Below are 18556 nucleotides of genomic sequence, written 5' to 3' on the forward strand. Positions count from 1 at the left end.
GGGAACCAGAGTCTGGCCTCTAACAAACCAATTATGACGAGAGGTGGCGGACACGAAGGACCACACCATATCGAGGATGGCTGAAGGGACAGGCACGTTTCCTCACGTGGTGACCAGGCTTAAATACTTAAAGACGAAATGGTTTCAGAGTCGAAGTCAGACCCACAGATATGTCACAGGGAAGCAGATATAGCTCAAAATGAAGAACTTTCTCATGATTAAAGCCATCCAAAAACAGAACCTAATGGGCTTCTTTAAAAGAGAACATATTAAAGCAGAGAGGACATTTTTTTGAGTAATGTTCAAATCAGCAAATGTAGGACCATTAAGTGTGTAATATACACAGTGGGGACAGTGACCCTCCCAGGAGTTTCGTGTGGCTGAAAGGAGCCGTAGCAGGCATGCACACTCCTACCTCTCATCACAGCAAGTCAGTCAAAGACAATGACAAAGAAGAAAAGACACTGACTCTGACTTAAAACAGAAGGAAAGCAGGGAATGCTTCATTGGGTGGGTGGCATTTTAGATAAATAAGTGGCTTGAAAGACAAGACTGAGAAGGTTTCTTAGAGTTCCTTCCATCTCTAAAAGTCCATTAAAACAAAAAGAAACAAAAATATCAAACCAACAAAAAGCCTGGGCAGAGTAGGGGGAAGGGAGAAGGGAGGAGAGGATACAGGAAATGCATTAAAAACCGACGAGAGAGCTAAAGCCAGGGCTGGTGATCAGGGCAAAGAAAAGGGCAGGGGAGCACGTCTGACCATTTTACTGAAGTCAAACGCACAGCATGTGGAGCCACTTACCCAGAAGATTTAAAACCAACTGCTGAGTGGGGGCAAATGGGTCGGGCAAGTTGAACACCGTGTAGCGACTGTACTGGATCTGCCTCAGCGCCTCGAAGTTCCCAAGAAGGATGTCGCCCAGCCACTGGGCGTTCACGCAGGGAATCCTCCACTCTTTGGCTTTTTCATACTTTAAGCCAGTTGGTCTTTTTTTTTTTTTTGAGAAGAAAACACATTTATTAAACACAGTCAGAGTTGTCTACTGTCCAAATTTATATGTCTTTTCAACAGACGCCCATGAAGAACATTTTCTCACACTGGGAATGGCAGAGCCATCTTAGCAAAGCTGACAGCAATCCCAGGCTGGTAACTAAAGTATTCTTCAAGGCTCCTCCTGGGTTATGAGACAGTCTACTAGTCCACTTGTACCTTATTCCTCTTACCAAACTTAATTAATTCAAACTTCATCAATTCATCTAATTTCATTCAAATGTTTTGTAGATATTTCTGCTAGCATTATCACGAGTACCACTGCCACTCTTTTAACAGATTTTGATTTTCATATTCAAACTCCCACCACAAAACTATGACACAGTAAGAAATAGAGAATTGTTGAAACAGCCATTATATTGTGTGTAAATTTAAGATTAAATATGGCTTACTCTTTACAGATGAGGACGGTGTTGCTGCGGCACAGGTAGCCGGTGTACTTGGCACCTGCCAGGTAAGCCATTAACTTGAGGTCATCTCTGTCACTGTCAACAAATCCAGTCACAGAAATAATCTAAGGGAAAAAAGAGCAAATAAGGTCAAAATACAACCACAATTTAACCCAGTTAATACAACTCTTTCTTCTACACTTTAGTTGTTTAGTGTAGACATATATATTTTCATCCCTTCTTTGGCATTAGGGGAGATATTTAGCAATATCATTTCTCAGAATGTTAAGATGAGAATTTTGTTAATGGTAAAAATGTTACATGGTCATCACGGGAGAAAAATGAACATGAGATACCAAATAAGTGAAAACCTTTGCGTTAATGTGATATCGTTCAGATAATTTTAACAAGGTTATTTTATGAAGCACATAAATATTAGTCAGTTCTTCCTTCTCCTTACTGATCGCAACTTTGAGATCATTTGAGAGCTACTGATAAAGTTCTGCCCAACTGTGGCCACTTCTGATGAGAGACACCCAATTTATTTTAGGGTTTTACATAGTGTCAAACACTTTGGTGAGTCAATTAAATATCTACTATGTGCAGGAAAGTGTGATTGTTATAGGGGCATAAAAGGAAATAAGATATTTATTCTGCTCGGGCACTTATGAGCTGGGCCAGACGAAGCACACAGAAGACACTGACTCAGAAGCCAGGGAAGGAGGGAAGTCAGCGTGTGGTTATCTGCCAGAGAAGGAGAATGGTCACACAGCAGACAGACGATTTGCCTCACGTGCTGGGAACACGGCTTTCCTCCTGGGGGGAATGCCACTGGGAAATGAAGGGCTCGATGAGGGGGCACCATCTTCTTCTTCTTCAAGACCGTGTTTAACCAGTGTGCGGTGACACACCTCTTCCTTTCTCTTATCGCCTGCCAAACATAAATTATGGATTTGTTGTTTTTGTTTTTTAACTGCAGGATTAAATACAAAATTTTAAGTTGTATAAATATAATGCTACCTTTATTGGAAGACCTACAAAAAAGAATTTCCTGACGTTTAGCACACAGTTTACTAAAGTAACAAACTACAAAGTGTATGTAGCAAGTTAATTTTAACACAACCTGAAAGTGTTACTATCTACACAAGAACAAGAGCCTGCAATGGGGGATAAAAGCAACAAATTTTCAAATAACCTTAAAAGTAACTTTAATCATAAAATGAGATAACATTTATGATCATCAAAATTAAAATTCTCCCATAAGAACACAGAGGGTCCCACATACAAGTTATGAAAAAATATAAGTGGCCACCTAAAATCAACCACAGTGTCACCTCACTGGTATTTCTACATTTTTAGTTGAAAAGTGGATTCAGTATAAATGGCTGTACTCTTTAAAAGGAGTTTCTTGGAGGTCATCTAGCACACACACATTAACATCGGTCTGTCTACAAATAAGAACATTTTTAAGAAAACAGAAGCAACGAAACTTCAGGGGATAACATGAGGAGAAAGCTCACGCCCTGCAGAGTCTCACAGGAGCTCTGTGAGGCACTTACCCCGTCAGGCCCTTGCTACAAAGTCCTACAATCGTAGGAAATCCTGGTTCCACTCACCATTTATTCATTGCTGCTTTGAATTTGAGTGGAAGGAGTGTCTACTCTTTCCTCAACGCTACCCGGGAATTTCTCTTTCTTTCTCCACTGCTCAAAGACATAAAAGCCTAGTGTCCACAAAGGTATCTATCCCACCGAAGATCGATGAAAATTAGTAAAAAGCAACTTTCCTATTTTCAGAAGTAGTAAAAAGTCCTTTCCAAACACAATAATCACTAGAATCCTAAAATGGTCCCTAAAAGGGGCAGGCTTGGTTCTAGTCACAGCCGAGGCTACTTGACTCACCTGTGCATACATACCACTGACTTGGCTCTCACAGAGAAGGTGTGTGCATCGACTGGAGAACGTAGGGTCCACGGCACCGCCGTGCGCCTGGATTATCTAGACATCACAAGACCAAAGTCGTAATCAACTCTGAGTACTCAGGAGAACAGAGCAGAATTATAATTTCAAATAAGACAGCTATTAAAATAATCCATCACATATTTATACAGTATATTTCCCCAAAGTATAAAAGATATGTGTCAGTAATATTTATGGACTTTTCCACCCAGCACCATAAAATAAAAATGAACTCCAACACTCATTTAACCTGAATTTCCAGCAAGAAAGAGAAGAAAAATGGAACGTTCTCTTTCCAAAACAGCATTTCTCATCCAGGCACTGTTGACACTTTCAGACCAGCTAATTGTGGGTGGTGGAGAGCTGCCCTACGCACAGGAGGACGCCAGCGGTATCCCTGACCTCTGCCCACGAGATGCCAACAGCATCCTCCCCAGCTGTGACAACTAAAAATGTCTTTAGACGCTGCCAAATGTCCCCTGGAGGGCAAGATCGCCACTGTTAAGAATCATTATTCTAAAAGGAAAAAAAAAAGCGTATCAGAATGAAGTTAGCGTATACCAAAAACTTAATTTTTAAAAATGGATTCAGTTTTTTGGGCTGAGGGAACCAATCTCTGTCCTGATTGTGGTGGTCACATGGCACTAGTGGCATTTGTCAAAATTCAAAAAAAAACATATCCCAAAAAAGGGAGAATTCTGCTATATGTCAAAAAAGACGCCCCACAAAATGATTCTGCTTCATTTGCCAATTTAATTTAATTTTTATGTTTATCATAGAGATTCACAAACACAGTTTACTAAGGCATATGACAAAAACAGCAGTTTTCCATCCCCCTGAAGCAACCACATTCAGTCTTTAACTGTGTACTCCGATAATCACTAACACATTTCTAATACATTTTGTGCTATTTGTTTGTTTTCCAGTTTTAGATGTTATCTACTGATCTCCTACTATGGAGGACTGACACACATACAGACTCACACTCCGAGTGCTCCTAATTTGATTATATCACAATTCTTGTTTAAATCAGTCTCTGGGGTTTAATGCAGTGTAGCTGAGCCACCTAGTTTTATATGGCACACTAGGACTAAAGTTCCTTTCTTGTACAAACTTTGCTTTCCCTGGTGTTAACAACCGCCTTATTTCCCTCCCTCTCACCTGTCTTTTTCTTAGTGTTCTACGTATCTTTTGCTATTTCATTCCCAAACTCTTCAAAGAAATGTAATGTGATGGTTTAAAAACATGTCCACAAATTCTGACACTCCTCCACGAGTTGGAGCTTCAGTTCCCTCGCCTTGAGTACGGACTACACTCACAGAATATGGTGGAACTGACAGCGTGTGGCTTCCAAGACTAAGTCATGAAAGACATGGTGGCTTCCTCCCTGCTGTCTCAGGTCTCACAGCCGGGGGAAGCCAGCAACATGCTGTGAGGGCGCTCAAGCAGCCCTATGGATGGAAGGGGTGATTCACACATGTGTGTGGGGACAGATGGTCTTTGGGTGGGGACCATGATGTAATCTACACAGAAACTGAAATATAACGACATACACCCGAAGTTTATATAAAGTTATAAACCCATGTTTCCACAACAAAAAAAATAAATTGAAAAATAAATAAATAAAATAAAAGACAAGAAAATGAGGGGCCAGCCCGGTGGCCTAGTGGTTAAGTTCGCACACTGCGCTTCGGCGGCCTGGGGTTCACAGGTTCCAATCCAGGGCGCAGACCTATGCACCACTTATCAAGCCATGCTGTGGCGGGGTCCCATATAAAGTAGAGGAGGATGGGCAGAGATGTTAGCCCAGGGCTAGTCTTCCTCACCAAAAAAAAAAAAAAAAAAAAAAAGACAAGAAAATTAAAAAAACCCCAGCCCTATGGAGAGGCCCTGTGGGGGGAGCTGAGGCCTCCTGCCAACAGCCACAGGGGGCGCCATCTTGGAAGTGGCTCTTGCAGCCCAGTCAAGCCTTCAGACAAGGCAGCCCCAGCTGCCGTCCTGACTGCAACCTCAGGAGAGAGCCTGAGCCACAGCCACCCTGCTAAGCCGCCACAGCCACCCTGCTAAGCCACTTCAGGATTTCCAACCCATGAAGAAACTGTGAGAAAACGTTTGTTGTTTGACGTCACTAAATTTTGGGGGAATCTGTTATACAGCAATAGAAAACGAATCTAGTATATCTCTTCTTAATATGTTAAAGCACATCCAGTAATCAATGACTACCACTTTTAACTTGTGCTGTACCTCCTGGAACTCTGTCTTCCTGTCCTAACTTTGGCTGGTTATCTCTAGTCCTATTCTCACATGTATCTGGGATTTCTCTTTGCTGTCACCCTAGGAATTTCCTTTCCATCTCTGTGTCAGAGTCCCCATTCTTGGCTCCCATGTCTTCCTCTTTGCTGGTCTGGTGGCTTCCTAAGAACGAGCATGTGGGAGGTACATTTTTTGACTGTGGAACTCTGAAAATATCTTTATTCCACAGTCCCATTTGATTGACAGACTAAGATATGTTACTCCAGGTTGGAAATTATTTTCCCTCAGAATTTTGAAGACATTGCTTGATTCTCTTCTAGCTCCACATGCTATGTTTGAGAAGCCACACTCTCCCCATTCTTGACCTTTTAACCTTTTCCTCGTTACCCAGCTTTAACCAGCTCTCTCTCCCACACGTCCTGAACTTTCATGACTGCCTTAACAGTGCTCATCATTCCTTTCCATCCAGGGACACATGTGCTTCAGCTGTAAGCTATTTTCTTTAATAATTTTCTTGCCTTCATTTCCTTTGGTCCTAAACTTCTATTATTATTACTATTTTTTTGGTGAGGGAGATTGGCCTTGAGCTAACATCTGTGCCAATCTTCTTCTATTCTGTATATGGGACACTGCCACAGCATGGCTTGATGAGTGGTGCATAGGTCTACGCCTGGGATTCGAACCCGCAAACCCCGGGCTGTGGAAGCGGAGCACGCGAACTTAACCACTATACCACTGGGCCAGCCCCCTGAACTTCTATTATTTAATGTTGGACCCACTGGACTAATCCTTTAACTTAAAAAAACACAATCAAAATCAAAGCAAATTTTTCTCTATCTTTCACAGCTGTGAGTTTTATTCTACCTTTTATAGGACAGTTTCTGAACATTCCTTTCTAACACTTCCATGATTTTTTAAAAATTTTTGCTACTGTAATTCTCAAACAGGCCTCTCCATCCTCTGGCCACTGTCCTAGCTCAGGTCACTGGCATCTCCCAATTGGCCTATAACAGTCATCTCCCTGGTCTCCCTTAATTCAACATTTCACAATTTAAGATGTATATCACCTCCTTTTCTACATGCCTTAAAGACTTTGGGGAGAGAACTCCAATGTCCATAACATGCCGTATAAAGAAGTTCTTGGAAGACACAGCCCGGACTTTGTCCCCTGCTCCCCTGCCTCCTGGACCCCCGAGGATGTGTGCTTTCCCTCTGCCCCCAGCCTTTTCTGCAACCACATATCTTCCCCTATGCTGCTCTCTACCTGGGCACCCTCCCCTAACTCTTACTCCTACTTGTGCTTTAAGATGGAGTTCAGGAATCACCTCCTCCAGCAGATTTTTCTTCACACACCCCCCCTCCCCCAACCCGAGGGGTCAGCGTCCTTTCTCAGGGCTCTCCCTGCACCTACTTACTGCCTCACCATTATCTGTGCATGTGGCTGTTTCTACAACTGGTTTACAATTTTCTCAAACTCGTTTATCCATCACTATTCCCCAGGTCTTACAGCACGCCTGGCATGTAGCAGGAGTTTAAACACCAGGAACGCTTACAGGGAAGCAACTCAAGATGCATTTGAAGCATACGTAAACTTGTTTAAAAAAAAATTGACTCAGTTTTGATTGTGGCATTGCAAGAAAAAGTGTTCTTTCTTAAAAGAAAGGGCCACCATGCAGAATAAATAAATAAATGGACTACAGTCCCACAACTGAACTAGAAGACTTGGAGATCCCTTCCAACCTGGAGAGTCCGGGATTTTCTAACACTCGCCTTTGGAGAGATAGAAATGACATGGCACATACAAGTCGATGGTCCCTATCCTAGGTCACCAAAAACCTGATCTTACTCCCACACCCCCAGTTATATACAAATAATTTGTGCCCCTGAGAATCTCAGAGCTGAAAAGAACCTCAAGAATGATAAGGTCCAACATCTTCCCCTTACAGCTTAGAAAACTGAGGCCCAGAAAAGTGATTTGACCAAGGTCACAGAGAAAGTGTTAATAAAAATGCCCATAATACATTCAGAACACACATGTATGTATCTCAGTGAGGGCAGCCAAACGAGAAAGGAAACCTTTAATACAAAGTTCCATTTCTTCCAGGTACAACCTCACCCTTTTCCAGGTGGCCAGCAGCTGCTTATCAGACATCTGCTCTGGATAATCCGCAACTGCAAACACACATCCCAGTAAGAAGCCTTCTTCTGGAACTGGAATAGAATATACAAGAAAAGGGAAAGTAAAACCCCATGCATATGTGTGCGCAAAAAATAAAAAAGTTCATTTTGCCGAGTTCAATTTGAATTTATGAACTTAATCAGTCTTGATCGTGATGTATCCGACAGGAGCCTGAGCACATCTGGGATAGTGCTACAGATACGCTAGCTTCACTGTCTATATTAAATGATTCAAAAATGAAACCAACATAGTTTCTGCTCGAGCACTGAACACCCTGCGCCGGTCCCTGTGGCAGCCCGACATTCTACGGAGCGCGTGTTCACTTCAGGGCATGGTGTCCCAAAATACCAAAGGTGTAACTACTCCATCATTATAACTCTATCCTTGTTAGTTACGAGGTTCACATTCCCCATTTTGCAAGAATTATTTTGATATGAATTCTTACCCCACCCTCAAACACTTGCAAAGCATTTATGTAAGCACAAGACTTAAGAAAAAATCCACATCACTAACTCTCCACTGCTGGGTCATGCCCAAAAAGCTGGTGCTGTGGCGGCTGCGGCTGTGGGTGCTGGTGCTGCAGGGGCGCAGCCTGATGCTGTAGTCCCTGGGGCGTCTGACTCAGGTGCTGCGCTGTCTGAGTTTGCATTTGCTGCTGCTGCTGGTGCAGGCGCTGCTGCTGCTGCAGCAGGTTGTGCTGTTGCTGCTGTAACTGTGCGAGCTGTTGCTGCTGCAGCTGCTGTTGCTGCAGCTGATGCAACTGCTGCTGCAGGACATGCTGCTGCTGCAGGGGCTGGAGCTGCTGCTGAGGGCGGTGCAGCTGCTGCTGAGGATGCAGCTGCTGCTGTGGAAACTGCAGCTGCTGCTGCGGGAACTGATGCGGATGGACTTGCTGCTGCTGTGGGAACGGATGCGACTGCTGCTGGGGGTAAGACTGCTGAGAAATCTGTGGCTGCTGCTGCTGGAGCTGCATGATCTGCTGCGGTGGAAGGTGTAGAACTGGGTGCTGCTGCGGCTGCGTCTGGGGCTGGGGCGCATGCTGCTGTTGTGACAGATGTGGCTCTGGAGTCACTTTCACTTGGCTGAACAGCACTGCATTGGCATTCGCATGGCCCTGTTGGCTGTGATTCACCTGCTGTTCTAAATTTTTTGTAGGTGCTGAAAGGGACTGTAAGATCTAGAAAACAAAAATTAGACAGTCACTATCAATCATACTAATAGTCTCTTAATCAAGAGTATTAATATTCTCTTAAGAGAATAACTGTATATCCTATATGTTTTTTTAATATTCAACTAAATGGGAAGCACCAAACAACTGCAAGCTTCAAAAACAATACTGCATTCTTCTTCTGTATTTAAGCATCACCAACTTCAATAAAGTAAACACACATTTTGAGACCACCAAAATTTGAAACTAAACAAGTAAAATGGAATAAGCTAACAAATTAAAGTTGACAAACATAAAAACTCATATGGCTTATGTGTTTTATAGAACACAAAGTGACAAGGTAGCCAAAAAAAACAGAGGTGTTCTGTCCTATTTACTTCCTGGGCCTTGGGCGCCAGAGCCGGAGCACCACCTTGCAATGCACAGGGCCTCTCTGGTGCCCTCTCCCTCCCGTCCATTCCACAGACCTTCTCTTAACCAAGGGATGCTCCGGGCAATGACAGGCAGTGAGGGTGCCCAGCAGCCTGACCCAAGACCCCTTTCCACAGCTGCCATTTCCTCACAAAGAAAGGCATCCAGTGAGAGGCACACATGAAGAGCACCTCCAGTGGGACCAAGCTATCCCGGACAGCAGCTGACCCCATCAGAGCCGCCGGCCTCTCCTCCTCTGCGCTCACCCTGCTCTGTGCACCGGCATGCTCCATATGAGGAACAGAAAAGACACCACCTGTGGGTCTGCTTAACTGGTGAACGTTCTCACAACGGAGAAACCATCAGTATAGCTGGTAAATCGGCCTTCTTCAAAAATGACTTGGAGCTCTTTATGGGACAAAAATGTTTCAGGCTAGAGAAAATCCTACTGGCCAGACTATTTTCCCTCTAGTTCCTTCTGCTTTACAATGACAGGAGTAAGCTGAGAGCTCTGTATAAGCTGAGGGGTGGGAGGGGGCAGGACAAGTAATTAGGAGGTAGCACCAAGCCGAGCATCAGACTGCAGGCTACTTGACTACCTCACACAGTGCTGAATAAAACAAAAGAAACATGTGACACAATGAACTTTTCCAACATGCTCAAACGACACAAATGGGAAGCCAACTTCTTACGGTCATGGAATCCAGTAAATCAAATAGATTTTACTAAAACTCAATCACTACAACTTACCCCTATTAAAAGCATACTCATCATTTAAATAAAACTCTAGAAATTTAACATAAACCAGTTATACGAAAATCTCAAATACGTTTTTAACATATATCTTCCACTTAAACAGACTCCAAAACATAAAGGTTATATAATTTGCAAGGGTAATAGACTTTGGATTTAGTGACGAAAAAATTGAGTTTAAAATTGAAATAAGTCAAACTCAAGAGCTTGGGTACATCTGTCTTTGAAATCACCTTATAGATAAGACATCTCTATAAGGAGATTCTTTCAATACTTCAAGAACTCCTCAGTTGAGCTCTAAACAGAAAATAAATTTTTAAACAAATCTGTAAATAACACGGTAACAGTTTCTTCTCTATACTTAAAAGTATTACGATACCCAGTAAAGTGGAAGGGGAAACAAACCCCACCGTGTACCATGCCCAACTAGCAGAACAGCATTTGGGATGCTAACATTTCCATGAAAAAGCATGTGAGGGTGGGGAGGGGGACACTTGCTTGTGTGTATGTCCATCAGCCGTGAGCCCACACACAAGAAATTGGTCCTAACAGTGGCTGCCTCTGGAGGGAAATGGGAGTTAGGGGTGGGAAGGAGTTTAACATCACTTTATAGGCTTTGGTACCGTTGAATTTTTTTATTTCATACATATATTATTTTTTCACCTTCAGGAGTAAACAGTTCATGTAAATTTGATAGGTAATAAGGAAATAAACACCTGTCTGCCATAATGAACAGGGATAAGCCAGCTGTTTGCCATAGCTGCTCCCCCTGTACCCCCAGCCCCAGATCAAAGGGGAGGTCTGGAAGGTCTGAAGGACCTTCGCACACAAAGGGGGCTTACATTAGGAGGGCCAGCAAGAGTGCCTGGAGCTAGAGGCTGTTCCTCTCAGCTCTCATTTCTCAGAGATGCCGGGAGGATACGGCTGGGTTTGCCTTCTGTATGGGTGACCACAATCTGAGGGGGCTGAGGCAGGCCACGGTGTGACAGGAAGGCCACCTGGAGCAGATGGAGATTCAAGACGAAAGCCCCAGCTGGGAATGAAGATGGACACTGGCCTAGAAAGTCATGCACCTGGCAGGCCAGTGCGGGTCTGAAGGCGCAGGCCTGGCTGGGGAGCAGGTACCCTGGAGGACCAGCCATTGAGATGCCTCTTAAAACACCTTCTGTACTCATCAGATGGCTTTTTCAACCCTCTGATCTGCCTCAGGGTGAAAACATATGTTAGCCCTAAAGAATTGAGAAAAAAGATTCTTAATTACTTGATCACATAATTTGCCATACTGCAAACAACAATTTTTAATGAATGTGAAGTGTGAATTTTTCCTTCATAGCTGTCATAGTCCTTGCTTAAATTACCTAATGCTGAGTGCCACAATATATAAAGCATTAACACATACCACACGGATCCTAACCTAACCACTAAAAGTCTGCCATTTAAACAGGATTTTGATGGTTAGCTGTTTCCCCAAACCCCGGATCTAGTTTTAAACTAAATCTGTCTTATATTTCTAACATTTCAAAAATTCATTTTCTTCACATCTAGCAGTAAAATGTCCTAATGTTCTTACATTGCTGGAAAACTCTCAGAAAATCTCTTCGCAACTGTTCTCATTAGTGACCAGATCCATTCACTCACTAGAGCTGGAGGGAGCCTTCCCAGTTTTCCACCTCTAGAGTCCACAGCTGAGTGGATCAAGTTCGTCTTCTAAGGATGTCTTACCTGCAGGACAATTTCAAAAGCAGAGATATGCCCAAACTCCCTGGGGTAATCACTTATTTCCATTTCAAATGAGATTATTTTATCTCTATACCCAAATACAGTCATGCGTCGCTTAACGCCGGGGACACGTTCTGAGAAATGCATCATCAGGCGATTTCATCCTTGTGCAAACACCATACCGTGTACTCACACAAACCTAGGTGGTATAACCTACTACACACCTAGTCTCTACAGTACTAATCTTATGGGACCATTGTCGTATATTTAGTCCATCATTGACCAAAACGTCGTTATGCGGTGCATGGCAGTACAAATTTAGGAAACTTGGGATTTAAGCCAACATGCATTGGATTTGCAAAATACAGAATGTAGTAGAAATGATCAGTAACTGATCAACAGTACTTTCTACACTGCAAATAAATAAAGAGCAAAGAACATTTCCATTCTACTTTAAATGGATGACTTGCATTCATAATTTCTCAACTAAAGAAAGGAAGAAAGTAACGTTCCTTGAGCTGCCGAAGGCTCTGGACACTAGTTCATTCAATTCTCACACCAACCCTGTGAGACAGATCCTTTCAGTGCACGTCTCACACCTGTCTGCCACCCGGACAAGTCCACCTGGACATTCCAGGTCGCCTCTCCAGAACTGGCTCACCTTCCAGTCTCCTCGCCTCTAACCTCTAATTTCTTCCCCACTCCTTACCTCCAGCGTGTCATCCTGACATCGCCTTTCCCACCCTCCCTAAGTCCTCTGGCTTCCAGTATGACTTTCTGACCATTACCTCTGCTCGGCTTTGCTTCATGGCTTTACCACCCACTCCCCTTCCTGGGTGCTGATGCCCCTGGACCCCCAAGCACTGAGCTTCCGTGACTCTACGTGAGCATGGACACCATCTGGACAAGCCTGGCCTGCTGTTCTTTGACCACCTCGTCTCAGAGACCTTCTCCTCGTTCCCAGTCACCCTCCAGGCTGCAGCTGTAGCAATTCAAATTTACCACCAGGGCCCCAGCAGGTAATAAAAAGTGCAGTGAGACAGGTAATGCAGATGGGGTGTGGGAACTGAGCACACAGAAGGAACCTCATTCCAAAGGGGGCAGCTGCTGCTCAGCCACAAAGAACTGCTACCGTTCAGACTTAAAAATACCAGATCAAGGCCAGCCCTGATGGCCTAGTGGTTAAGTTCAGCACACTCCGCTTGGGCGGCCCGGGTTTGGTTCCCGGGCACGGACCTACACTACTCAGTGGCCATGCTGTGGCGGCAGCTCACATACAAAATAGAGGAATATTGGCAACATATGTTAGCTCAGGGCAAATCTTCCTCAGCAAAAATAAAATACCAGCTCAGTGTTTTATTACATCATCCACTTCTCAAGATAGGCCAGAAATCCCATTTTTATGGAGAATCTCATGACTTTGCCAAATAAATCTAATTAAAAACAAAAAATCTGGATCAAACTAAATGTATCAGGCAGAATGTGACCTGTCAGCTACTGCTGTGTAACCTTGCTCCCCCGTCTTTCATCACCCCAAGCCACCGCACCTCTAGAACTGCTCATTCACACCTGCCCGCTCTGACCACCCCTGCTTTTCCTTCTAGGATGTCCATTCCACTGAGACTGTTCTCCATCGCCCCTGGCCCCTCTACCTTCTCCCACCTGTGTTAGAGTCTACTTTATTCACTCTTGTTGATATCCTAAGCTTTGGTCACCAACCTAAACTGGGCCCTAACAGGTCCAGCAATACTGTCTTCCCAGAATCTCTGTATCAACTATTTCAAAATCTTCTATCCTCCTCAAATCCCTGATTACTCTCCCTCCCATGCCCAATGCTCTACCCTTCTTGCCTCATACCATCTGAACTTTCTTCCCTTTAGTATCTAAAGGATGTGTTTTCTTCTACCTTATTCTGGATGCCATCCTCCTACAGCATCCCCAGAACCTTGATTACCAATTATTCACTGTTTAACCCGTGGGAGGGAGGGAAGGAAGAACAATTTTTTTATGTATCTCTAACCAATAAAGACTTTTTAAAACCACTACCATTATGATACTCAACTGTGATACTGTGATTTATAACAAGAAATATGTATTTGATCACCCCTACTAGCTCCCCTGCAGTGGCTTCCTTGGGAGAAATTCCGTGCTCCTTACCTTTAGGACGAGACCTTTTAAATCTCTCCTAGCACCCACCCACTCACCTCACTAAGTTCAATCTCATTGGCTTTCTTTACTTAGAACACAGCACATTCATGCCTACTTTTGAGTCTTCATAGTTGCTGTTCCTTTCGCGTGGAACTCTCTCCGTCAGTTCTTCCCATGGCTCCTTGTCATTCAACCCTGACTTAAGTCATCTCCTTCATGAGGCCCTCCCTGACCACCAAACCTAAAAGAAACTCCTTCCCCCACCTGCTATTACATGACCCCTTTTTACTGTCTTTAAAACATCTGTACCCATCAGAAGCCCTTTTGTTCATATCTGTCTGCCTACTGTCTATCTTCTCCACCTAAGACAAGGGCAGGGACTTGTTTTTCTTACCATTTTGCCTCCAATGCCCACAAAAATGAAAACAGTGGCCAACATACCACCTCAACTATCTTCTTTCTGTCTTACATGGAAAAACATCTACCAAAACCTTTAAGGTCCATTCTGTATCAACAAGCTCCAATTATAAAACTATAAACTGAGATTAAGGCTTCTTCAGTGAATAAATTAATTTATGTTATGGTATTTATCTACCGTGAAGTTCATGATAAACAAATAAGGAATAGCTGGTAAACTTCATCCTTCTCTTGCTGCCATGCTAAGTCTAAACTAAGTAAGAGTGGGAACCCTTCTTCAACAACGGAGAGTGCCCCATCACTGGCTCCACTCAGCAGTGTTAGGTCTCAACCTAAAAGCATGTGCCACCCTCTTTTGACACAATTCGTGACACTGAAATATATAAATATACACACACACAAACATATAAAAGACTATAAAACAAGCTCTCACACAATACTGCTTGTAAGTTAATTGTTCTGAAGAAGCAGAAAACAATAAACTATATTGAAATAGACTGTGACATCCAATTCTAAAATCCAATATTTAAATTTTTGTTTTTTAAAGAGTGACTTACATGTGCTACATTTGACGGTCGGTTAATCTGCTGAATGTCAGCATTATTAGTAATGTTTCTCAATGTCCGCACAGCTGGACTCCAAGTAGCTATCATTTCTGACCTCTCAGCATTTTGGAGATTTTGTCCTGAAGCCATTAAGTGAGCCCGGACCTCAGGTGGTAAGATGCTGCCAGGGACGGGCGGCACATTGGCACACAAGTTAATTAACCCGGGCTCCTTCCCCGGAGGCAGTCTGCGTTTTGCTGCAGCTAACTGTGGGACTTCAGCTGGGGTCCAGTTTAAATTTCTCTCTTGTTTTTCAGGTGATGAATCTGAAGAATCATCAAACATCAATTCCCCTTTAGATTTCTCTGTGTTTGATTTGGGTGAAAACTGCTGCTCGCCTGAAGGAGATCCTTCTTGAGAACTGGCAGGGCTCGATTTTTCGTCTGTACTACCCTCATTTGGGGAATCTTGTTCCTCGTTTTCTACCTCTTCCTCCTCTTCTTCTTCCTCTTCTTCCTCTTCATAAATAATTAGACGAGGATGATAAAATGCTTCATCTTTTTTGGTTTTCTCAGATATGCAATCCAGGACCCAGTCGGGGGTCACAATTTTAATACTTGCTCTCTTTAAAGCACATTCGTATTTCTCCTACGAGTAAAGCACACACACACAGAAACAAAGCTGTAAGTTTTATCAAATTTCCTAGAATTGTGCATTATAAAAAGAACTTTAGGAGAGAGATGCATTTGAAATGTTCAGCACCTGTTATCGCCATCTTATACACAGGAAAAGCTCACACTCCTTTTAGATGGATAGTCTTATGCCTGCAATAGTAGTCTTAAAAGATTTTGTTTAAAATTAACTTTTATAAATGATATTTTAGACACAAAAGTAGAGCTAGGAATCCTATGGAAAATTCTCTTATGAATGAAATGAATAACTACCATCTAATCTAGTTTTTATTTATTGACAATTTGTACGGAACTCTAACTGTGGGGCCAAGCACCTTCAGGACGTCAGGGACAGTCATGAGTGGGGCTGACTTCTCATGGGAGTGCCGTCTTAATCAGTTATCTGGAGTTATCGAGCTCCTTCCATATGAGACACAAAGGACGCAACCAGTCTCTGACCCAGTGAGGTTCACAACTTAGTTCTGAAGAGAAATCAAATACGCAGTGAGAATACAATATAAACCCAGCGCCAAGTGACATGGGAATATGAGCAGAAAAGGGTCTACCAATGAGCTCAACACTCTGGGAAAGCACCACTGGAGGGTGAGGTCTGGCTGGTGATGATTAGAGGGCAGAAAAGATGGCACAGTGAAAAAGGTGTGCCTGGAGCACTAGGCGAGGAGCGCTGACAGGCAGAGGGCTCAGCGTAAGTGGAGAACGGACTGTGCCAAAGAAAAAAGGAAATAAATGGAAAATTTCAAACAAGAGTAACACGATAAAGTAGCTTTAAAATAAATGAGTTCGGAAATATGGTTCAGTTAACTAAGAGAATTTCCCCCATCCGCTTCTAAAAGCCTAGGATGACAGCAATGCTCTGACAAACTCTAAACTACAACCCATTCCTATTGTGGAGATGGGGGCGGCACTTGCGTTTGGTCAGGGCAGGGCTACACCGGCAGCAGCAGAACCGAGGAGGACTTTCAGCCCCGAGTCTGTGGGGGACCTGGTGCTGAGCATGGACACACCACACAGACAGACCCATGGCTTGGGAAAGAGTAAGATCCACACAAGAGAAGAGATTTAACTTCCTGTTACTTCTGAGGATGTTCTATCTTAAACCTTTGCAAAATACAAGTAAAACTTAATCATGGGCAAACACATAAATAAAAAGCAAAGCAAAAGAAAAATGAAAGTAATCATAACCACAAGATTACATTTTTAGTGTTTTAATTTTGTTATAAAATTATACGTACATATATTAAAAAGGTGAAGGGAGGAACCATATTGTTGCAGTGTACAAATACTTTTCATAATGTGCTTTTTTCACTTAACATATTATGAACAATCTCCTATGTCAACATGTACAATTTTACACAGGCACTTTTGTTTTAACTTTTTTAATATACATTTTCAACTATACTCCAAAGTAGAGAGAGCCATGTAATAAATCCCTGCACCCATCACCCAGCTTCCGTAACTGGCAACCTCCTGATGTCAAGCTTTATCGATTGTCTCCATGACTTTGTTTACACATCTCCAGCTAATAAACCACCATGTTATGAAATCCACGACAGGTGTTAATACCATCTCATACCCAGCACTTACGCGAATTTCCCCAACAGTCTCAAAACTCATTTTATAGTTGCACACAGTACTTTTAACATAAGCACCCTATTCTTTTGGACAGCTGTATAATTCAGGAAATCACCTGGTGTCAGGGATTATTATTTAGTTATTCTAGTTATTTCTAGTGTTTATTTAGTGTTTTGTTACTATGAAAAACTGCAGTAAATCTTTACACACATATCCTAAATTGTTTACATATGATAAATTCCTAGATTTTGGTGTTCAAGTACGAAAAATACCTTAGGACTTCATATCTATAACTATACTTCCCTTGAAAAAAGGCTATACCGCCACCTATATAGGAGTATATCAATTTACCCACACCCTTGATGATAAAATTTTTTACTCCTTACTCTAAAAATCATGTTATTCTGAAATATTTAAGTAGGAAATGTACATAGATCATCCCACAGTAAATAGAGATGATAAATTTCTACAACAGACTAGAGACTTTTAGTTTCTGGACTTCCCATCCCAGAAAAGCCACAGAGTGACCTTAGGAAAACATCAAGTCCAGGTACACATCAAAATATTTATAAACTAAATAAATAATATAAATATACAACAAATGGACAAATAACATATATATAATATGGTTTATATATTATTTCCCTAACTAGGAAGATGTTTATTGAAATAATAAAATATGAAATAAAGTGTTTTTTAATTCTGTTAAATACCGAAAATAAAACCACTGCCATAAAGCGGAGTCACTGAACACTCTGGATATTAAAAAAAGGACTTCATACTTAGAGCTGGGACCCACTGTGGAGAAGTTTTGAGTTCCTCGTGGGTACAGGGTGCTGGCAGCCTATGTTCCAGGAATGACCTATTTCCTATGCAAATCTAAGTACAGCACTTAAGTAAACTGCCTTATATTTCACTCAAGTTTTCTCTCACCAATAAGTAGTTTTTGTCACTGAAAGACAATTACTGCTTAAACAAGGTGACTTAAGAGCAAAGCAATGTCAAATGCCTTTGCCTGAGCTAATTCACCAGCTATGTTATTCTAATTCTGAAATCCTCAAAACTATAAATTACTCAGTGTCACAGAGCTCAGGAGCCAACAGCGAAGTCTGGCAGGGTCGGGGTGTACTCAGCAGCAGGGCTGGTTGATCCCGTGCATCTCTTCCCAACTTTGCCCTCAGCCCCATGGGAGTATTTACACCCGGAAATCCGCAAGCACTACAAACCAGCCCCTTTCCCCCAATGACTAAGAAACATACTTCGTTTTTCTGTTGATTTAGTTATTAAACTCCTCCATTCTT

The 18556-nt window shown here is 42.6% G+C and overlaps 1 protein-coding gene across 5 annotated transcripts in view; it reads right to left on the minus strand.

Annotated features, from left to right (window-relative positions):
• The window catches only part of PAXIP1 (PAX interacting protein 1), a 54781-nt gene that overhangs the window by 15742 nt on the left and 20483 nt on the right, over positions 1 to 18556 (minus strand). For all 5 annotated transcript variants that reach the window (XM_087433557.1, XM_087433553.1, XM_087433547.1 and 2 more), the window contains 7 exons: positions 15004 to 15639; positions 8344 to 9007; positions 7768 to 7862; positions 3342 to 3437; positions 2234 to 2371; positions 1444 to 1565; positions 803 to 987 (listed from right to left, as the gene is read on the minus strand). In XM_087433557.1, coding sequence (XP_087289683.1) covers positions 803 to 987; positions 1444 to 1565; positions 2234 to 2371; positions 3342 to 3437; positions 7768 to 7862; positions 8344 to 9007; positions 15004 to 15639 — 1936 coding nt within the window. The remainder of the gene's footprint in view (positions 1 to 802; positions 988 to 1443; positions 1566 to 2233; positions 2372 to 3341; positions 3438 to 7767; positions 7863 to 8343; positions 9008 to 15003; positions 15640 to 18556) is intronic.

The sequence above is a fragment of the Ceratotherium simum genome, chromosome 1 (assembly GCF_057802395.1).
Source record: "Ceratotherium simum simum isolate JZ-2026a chromosome 1, ASM5780239v1, whole genome shotgun sequence".
NCBI classification, from domain to species: domain Eukaryota; kingdom Metazoa; phylum Chordata; class Mammalia; order Perissodactyla; family Rhinocerotidae; genus Ceratotherium; species Ceratotherium simum.